Raw genomic sequence first — 7,948 nt, 5'->3', positions numbered from 1 at the left:
AGTAGCAATCTACAGCAAGTGAGAGAGGAACAAAAATATCATCAAAAAAGTAGAACCAGAAAGCATACACTGAAAACGGTGCCCCTCCCCCAACCGACCCCAAAATCATCAAACCATCTTAAGGGCTATCGAGAGGAAAAAAAAAGAGAGAACGACAACAAAAAAAAAGAAGTTACTTAGCAAGTCTACAACGTGTCTCTCCCCTGTTTGCTGGAGGTCTGCCATAGCATCTAGTGCTTGTGTTCGTGTCACATTCGGAGGTTAGAGCATCCTAACGCCAAGCGAGAAGAGTTCAAACAGGAATCCAGCCAAGTGTGGAGAAGGAATGGGTGGTAACTGGAGAAAGGTGATCAGAATCCTATGGATGCTTTTGTTTTCACTTTTCTGTAGAGAATCATTCTTCCGGAAAGCCATGTGGGTTATTATTATTTACTTTTTTTTTTTTTTCTTTAATTCTTTGTAGACTAAATAGTTACTCTCTCATTAGGATTTATAATTGGACGTTAACCATGTCAGCCCTTCGTAGAGTCCGTCCCCTGTAGTAGCACAGGAGGGCTGCACGTACCAATTCCTATCCCTGATCCGGGTCAGGCCCAGTTTCTCCTGGATTTCGTGGGGTTTCATGGCATCGGGCAGGTCCTGCTTGTTGGCGAAGATGAGGATGATGGCGTCCCGCATCTCCCTGTCGTTGATGATGCGGTGGAGCTCCTGGCGGGCCTCGTCGATGCGGTCGCGATCGGCGCAGTCCACCACGAAGATCAAGCCCTGTGTGCCCGTGTAGTAGTGCCTCCAGAGGGGCCGGATCTTGTCCTGCCCCCCCACATCCCACACGTTGAACTTGACGTTTTTGTAAGTGACCGTCTCCACGTTGAAGCCCACGGTGGGGATGGTGGTGACGGACTGGCCCAGCTTCAGTTTGTACAGGATGGTGGTTTTGCCGGCCGCGTCCAGCCCCAGCATCAGGATCCGCATCTCCTTGTTGCCGAAGATCTTGGATAGCACCTTGCCCATCTCGGCGGCATCCAAGGGCCCGGCGCCTGCTGCGGGGCGGGGGGAGGGCGAGCGGCGAGAGCCGCCGGGCAGCCCGAGCGAGCGGGGCCGGGGCCGCGGCTCAACGGCGGCCGCGCATGGGGCGGCGGCGGAAGCGGCGGGGCGGGGGCCGAGGGAAGGCCCGGGACGAGGCCCGGCCGCCGCGGGGTGAAGGGCCGCGCCGCGCCCCGCTCGCCCGCCGGGGCCCGAGGAGGCGGCTCCGCCCGGCTCCCGCCTCGGCTGCCGCCCCGGCGCCTCAGCTCATGGGCGGGGGGAGGGGGGAGAGGGCGGCGGCTCCGCGCGCTGTCCCGCGGCGGGACGAGGAGAGCGGGAGGCGGCGGTTACCTCGGGGCCGCCCTCACCCTCGGAGCCGGCTCCGCTCCGCGCCGCTCCCGCAGCCAGCACCGCCGGAAAGGCGCCGCGCGAGCCCGCCTCACTTCCCCTCCGCCGCCACCGCGCCTGCGCGCCGCGCCCCGCCCCGCCGCCCGCGCCTGCGCCGCCAACCGGGCGGAGCCGCTCGCTCGCTTCCCGCCGCGCGGCCTCGGGAGAGCACCGCGCCTGCGCGGAGGCGGAGGAAGGAGCCCCGCCCCTCCGGCGTGGGCGGGAGCATGCGCAGAACGCGCGGCCCCGAGCGGAAGAGCGGGGGCGTCGCCCCACTTTGCCCGCGAGGAGCGTCGCGCGTGCGCGCTCCCGGCCGCGCTTCCTTCCCCGCAGCGCGGGCGGGGGCGCCGCTTCCTGCGCCGCTGCGCCTGCGCGGACCTCGGGAGCTGGAGGGAGGGGCGGGGCCCGGCGCACGGGGCCGCTGTGCGCATGCGTGAAGCGCGGAAGGCCGGGTTTCTATGGGGAGAGGCGCCGCGCGATCACACGTCAGCGGCAGCGGGCGGGGGCCGCCTTAAAGGGCCAGGCGCAGGGTGGGGTTGGGCAACGCACGTGGCTGCCCCTGCGCGGTGCCTGTGGACGGGAGCTGTCGCAGCGGCAGTCCCTGCGGTGCAGCGGTGAAAGCCGGGCCTTGCGATGTCATCTGAGTTGGCCGTGGTGCGGAAATGCCGTTGGAGATGTAGGGCTGCGTTGGTCAGGGGGAACTAAGTGCGACTGAGCGCTCGTACACAGCCCTGTGCTCAATAAAGCTCTGGTTGTTGTGTTGCTGGTTGATCCTCAAGGTCAAATAGCCACGAATGGCCTTAACAATACCTGAGTGTGTTCTGGCTTACCTGGATACGTGCCCTCCTCGGAGGGGTTGGGTTTCACAGACCTGCTTAAGAATTAAAGGCTTGCTCAGGTCCCTGGCAGGGCCCATCGTGCTGCTGTGCAAGGTGAATGTTTTAGAAGTCAGCACTGGCTCACGGTGTGTCCCTGCAGGAGGTCCTGCTGAGCTGCCAGCGTGGATTTCCAGCCTTGAGAGCATAAGTAATTAGAGTCATAAAGTGATTAGAGGCTCAAGCCTGGGGAAAAGGATATCTGCAGATGCCCGCTGGGCCTGGCCACAGGGCCACTTCTTCCTTAGGGCTTGTGTCACCAGCTGCACGGCTACCTACACCTGCTTCTGCATCTTTCACTGTGGTGTAAGCCTGTGTTTGCTTGTTCTGTCCTCCACCTGTGATCCAAGTGCTGTCACAAGAATGTGGTGGAAGAAAATGAAATGCTTCAGCTTTGTGTCATAACCAATAAGCCAAGTTCAAGGAAATGGGTTGATACCCCCTTATCACTTGAATGTGGGTTGGGTGGGTTGTGGCCAGCCCTGTTTTGGTATGCCGTTGCTCATCTTGCTTACTTTTTTGTCACAGTGAGAGGGAAACAGGAGGAAGTGTTTCACTCAGAGAGTGGTGATGCACTGGAACAGGAGACCCAGAGAGACTGTGGATGCCCCAGCCCTGGAGGCACTCAAGGCAAGGTGGATGTGGCTCTGGGCAGCCTGCTCCAGTGGTTGGTGACCCTGCCCACAGCAGGGGGGTTGAAACGAGATGATCTTTGAGGTCCTTTTCAACCCAGGCCGTTCTGTGATCCTCAAAGAACCCCATGGCCTTCCAGGAAAGGGCGATGTATTAATACTTCGCTTTTAGTGTCTGTGTTAGCAAAGCTCTGCCATGAAAACGAGTAACATCCTTGTTATCACAGCTTTATGGTGGCCTTCTTATCACTGAGCGATATGATACAGCAGGCCGAGTGCCATCTTCAAGGGGGTACAAGTCAAAGAAGTGTTTTCCTTGGACAGCTGTACTTAGGGAGAGATGGAGGTGGCCCCAGGGCACCTCAGCCATATTTCCTGTCATTCTGCAACATCTGCGTTTGTGCAGCCGCAGTGGGGCTTGGCCAGGAAGCTGAAGCGTCAGCCTGCGATGCAAACACATATCTGTAGTGCAGCGTTAAACAGATCCTCAGCTTCTTCCTGTGAGGTTTTATGTAACAGAGCGAGGGCGGGACTCAAAGTGGGAGCTGAGTGCTGTGGTTGCAGCAGATTTGTTAGCCCCTGCGTGTGCTGGGATGGTGTAGTTGGGACCCCGGAGAATTGCTGTATATTCTGTGTTTCTCATCAGAAAGCCCTGTCCTGGTCTTTCTGGATGTCCTCCACCCTTCTGTGGATGCAGGGAAGTGTCCTTGGAAAGTGGCCTCCCAGCAGGAAAAACAGTTCGACCTCTGGGCTGTTTGGGTTTGCTTTGTACATTGAGTGCATTGCAACGCCTTTGCAGTTAGCACAGGCAAACAAGCAGGCTTCTCCTTGCACAGCTTATTTTCGGGAGTGGACAGAGGAAATAGCAGTGGCGGATGCTGTGTGACCAAATGTCTGTTATCCCGAATCACCACACCGACAGTATTGTCCTGGAAACTCATGAAACCTTAACAAAAGTAAAAATAATTTGTAAGGCTTTCCTTTGCTCCCTATTTTTTTGCATTTTCACACCCCAAAAACAGAAGAGTGGTGACCTTCGGGCCTGGGCTGGGCAGTAGCTTCTGTCCTGGAGACCTGTGACCAGATTTTAGACAAGGCCATCTCTGACACCGGGATGGTCTGAGCCATGTCACTTGTTAAGTGTGGAAGCAGTATGGTGATGCCAGGGAGCTTCGGGTTTTTTGGCTTTGCAGAGGCTTTGTGTTTTTGCCCTCCTTCAGAAGGTCTCTGGTTCCCAATGCGTGGCTCCATGGGGCAACTGAGTTTTCCTCTTTCTGAGTGGTGTCATTCTTCATTACAGGTGTTGTTTGGAGGCCAGGAGACGTGCCAGGAGGATGCTGCAGCACTCTGAATCTGTGTCCCAGCAGTGTTCCAGCCCTCGATCTGCCAAGCTTGTTCCTACCAGATTCTGTTAGGCAAAACAGATAGCTTCACTCCCTTGTTATCTTAATCCATCCTTGATAGTTTGTGGGTTTTTTTTTTTCTAAATGCAATGAAAAACCTGTATTTGTGGTGAAAAGCGTGTGTTTTGGCCCAGACAGAGCAGTGCTACTGGCAAGAGGGGAGGATGGGGGGATGCCAGGCCCTGCCAGGAGCAGCAAGCTGAGTAGTATTTCTGTGCAGATTGCTTGCCTTTCCCTGCTTTGTGGACACAAAGCCTCCATCTCCTCACACTCATGACCCTGTAGTTATTAACTAATACCATTAGCCAAAACTCCAGCTGTCACTGACAGCTCTTCCTTAAGCAGATAACTGGAGCATGTCTGCGGGAGCTCCCTTGGACAGCCCTCTGAGGTGCCAACACATGGTGAAGATCTCAGGTGCCCTGCGAGGGTACTTCTAGACAGCTCTCTATTGCTGTTGTGAACAGATAAAGGCAAGAAGCTCCTGCATTTTATCATTTGCATTACATTTTCACTAATCACACGTCCTCTGGAAATCAGAACTCTTCATTGCAGCCCCCAGTCTTCATGCAACAAGTAGGTTGCCTCTTAGTCTCTCTCCATTACCTCCTCACAGAAATCATGAGCTGTCCCTGGACACTATAGGGGAAGACAACACACTTTATTTTTTTGTCCTACAAACCTTAATTTGGCCATTCCAAAACAAATTATTGTGCAAATCTTTACTTGAAAAGTTTTGCTTCCTTGCAGTCAGCGCTCCTCCTCTCCCGTGCGCTGCTGTAGCACCAATGCATCCTGCTGCTACGGTGAGGCCAATCTCTGAGTGCTGGAGAGCTGAGGCAGTAGGAGCTGCAGCCAGCCGGGCACGGTGGCTTGTGCCTGTAATCCAAGCGCCAGGGAGGCTGAGGCTGGTGGACGGCTTGAGCCTGGGGGTTCTGGGCTGCAGCGAGCTGTGCCGAGCGGGCGTCCGCGCTAAGGCCGGCACCGATATGGTGTCCCCCGGGGAACTGGGAGGCACCAGGTCGCCTAAGGAGGGGTGAACCGGCCCAGGTCGGAAACGGAGCAGGTCAAAGCTCCCGTGCCGTTCGGTAGCGGGATCGCGCCTGTGAACAGTCCCTGCAGTGCAGCCTGGGCAAGAGAGCGGGACCCAGCCTCTTTTGGCTGCTTTCCCCAGCACGACCCTGTGCTTGGCAGCTCCAGCACACCCCCAGAGAGTGAGCGCAAAAGAGTCGGTAGTGGGGGGAAAACAAAAGCATCTCCTGCAGATGTGGCCACATTCATGTGTGCTTAGGTAGCGTGTGTTGTGGTTTCTTGCAGGACTCTGCCAAACCTTGAGATCCCCGGAAATTTAACTACAAACCTGGGAAGTCCCAGGCAGCAGATTTTCCCAGACCTGCACTTTAGCAAACATCCCTCTGGTACAGTCAGGTTCAGCCTGCTCCAGATGGAGCCAAAGTTCCCAGGATCATCTCGTTAGCCTCCTCCACTGAATCTTTACTGTCACAGCTCCCTTGAGTCCTCAGCTCTGAGCTCTTCTCTCAGGAGACCACTGGTGAAAAGATGCCTTTCTATGGAAGAGAAAGCAAGGAGTGAGACATCTCTTATGCTCTCTTCAGTAAATGAAGCACTGAGCTGTCCCAGAGACGGAAACAGCTTGTCTCTCTGGGGTTAAAGTGAAAGCAGAGCATCACAACACATCTCTCCAGGCTAAAAGTGAGAACTCTGGGTTTTCTCAGCTGTCTAAATCTACTTGTGTTCAGAAATGCACGTCCTGTGTATCCATCCATCCATTTCTGAACGCCGGCAGCAGGACTGTCTCTCAGATCCCCACTGCCACTGTGTGGCCAAGCGGCGCCCCTACAAGACAGATGTCGAGGAACCTGCAAAAGCCTGAAAAATAGCCGGGCACGGTGGCTTGTGCCTGTAATCCAAGCGCCAGGGAGGCTGAGGCTGGCGGACGGCTTGAGCCTGGGGGTTCTGGGCTGCAGCGAGCTGTGCCGAGCGGGCGTCCATGCTAAGATCAGCATCGATATGGTGCTCTCCGGGGAGCCAGGGGGCACCAGGTCGCCTAAGGAGGGGTGAACCGGCCCAGGTCGGAAACGGAGCAGGTCAAAGCTCCTGTGCTGATCAGTAGCGGGATCGCGCCTGTGAACAGTCCCTGCAGCACAGCCTGGGCAAGAGAGCGGGACCCAGCTTCCTTTTGCACTATATTGAGGGGAAGAGAGAGGGAAAGAGGGAAAACAGTATTTATCTCTAAAAGGAGAGGCAGAGTGCCAGAAACGCTCTTTAAAAGAAATTTCCCAGCCAAGGAGATGCCCCTGATGTTCCACTAGCCCCCAGCTAGGCACTGGCAGCCAGACCCCAGCTGGTTGTGTGAGAAGCAACCGGGGCTCATGCTGAGGAGCTGCAAGTGACCAGGATGGGGCTGGGCTCCCTGGAGCAGCTCTGTGCCCGTCCATCTCCTCAGCAGGGGCCTGAGCTCAGAGGCTGCTGAAATAAGGAAGGGGCTGGAGCAGCTCTCCTGTCAGAGAATCACGGAATCAAGGAAGGGATTCGTGGGTAGCATCCTGCCCAGCCCTGGCTCCTCAGATTCTCCTCCTTCACTGAGGCAAGCTGAGGGAGTGAGCCTGTTCAGTCTGGAGAAGGTGCTGGGGGATCTGAACTATGTGTGTTTGAAGGGAAGGTGACGAGAGGATGGGGCCAGACTCGTCTCTTAGCTGGAAAAGCTTCAGTTTCAAAATACAGCCTGTGGCTTGCTCTCTGTGGTTTGAGAAGATGAAACAAATTTTGAGGAGGCTCTGGGGAGACCTCAGTGCTGACTACAATTCAAAAGAGGCGTTATCGAGGTGGGGGTCAGCCTCTTTTCTCACGTAACAGTGATGAGATGAGAGGTTGTGGCCTCAAGTTGTGGCAGGGAAAATTCAGGCTGGATATTGGGAACGATTTCTTCTCTCCAAGAGCAGCACTGTGCTAGGGAGGTGGGGTCACTGTCCCTGGAGGTGCTCAAGAACTGCAGAGATGCGGCACTGGGGGGTGCTGGCACTGAGCACAGTGGGCTGGGGTTGCAGATCGTAATGAGAGGTCTGTCCCAGCCTTAATGACTGTGTGCCTCTCAGAGGAGCACGGTGACAGGGTGAGTGAGAGGCGACGGGCAGAAGCGCGCAGAGCTCCGGCGGTGCGGCGCTGCCGCTGCCGGGCGCGGTGGCGCACGCCTGTAGTCCCAGCTACTCGGGAGGCTGAGCTCGCCGGATCGCTTGAGCCCAGGAGTTCTGGGCTGCAGTGCGCTATGCCGAGCGGGCGTCCGCGCTAAGGCCGGCATCAATATGGTGAGCCTCGGGGAGCCGGGGCACACCAGGTTGCCTAAGGAGGGGTGAACCGGCCCAGGTCGGAAACGGAGCAGGTCAAAACTCCCGTGCCGGTCAGTAGCGGGATCGCGCCTGTGAATAGCCACTGCAGCGTAGCCTGGGCAACACAGAGAGACGCGGGTTCCTTTTGCCCGCCCGAATCGCGCGCTTTTGCCCACCCGCAGCCCACCCCGCCGCACAGCGCATGCGCGCGGAGCGGAGCGCGCGGCCCGTCCCTGTGGAGACGATTGGCGCCTCGCGCCACCCGTAGCGGGCTTTGGCGC

At 57.0% G+C, this 7,948-nt stretch overlaps 1 protein-coding gene across 1 annotated transcript; it reads right to left on the bottom strand.

The window, feature by feature from the left end:
* Window positions 1-419: 419 nt before the first annotated feature.
* Window positions 420-1,459, bottom strand: ARF6 (ADP ribosylation factor 6). Its single transcript, XM_065748326.1, has one exon. It carries the CDS (start codon window positions 1,009-1,011, stop codon window positions 484-486), a length of 528 nt encoding a protein of 175 aa, XP_065604398.1. The 5' UTR covers window positions 1,012-1,459; the 3' UTR covers window positions 420-483.
* Between the last annotated feature and the right edge of the window lie 6,489 nt (window positions 1,460-7,948).

Source organism: Cyrtonyx montezumae, unplaced genomic scaffold (assembly GCF_038088225.1).
Source record: "Cyrtonyx montezumae isolate F1298 unplaced genomic scaffold, pur_monq_1.0 scaffold_10, whole genome shotgun sequence".
Classification (NCBI taxonomy): Eukaryota; Metazoa; Chordata; class Aves; order Galliformes; family Odontophoridae; genus Cyrtonyx; species Cyrtonyx montezumae.
Note: the sequence above shows the minus strand (reverse complement) of the source record. Positions and strands in the feature narration are given on the sequence as shown.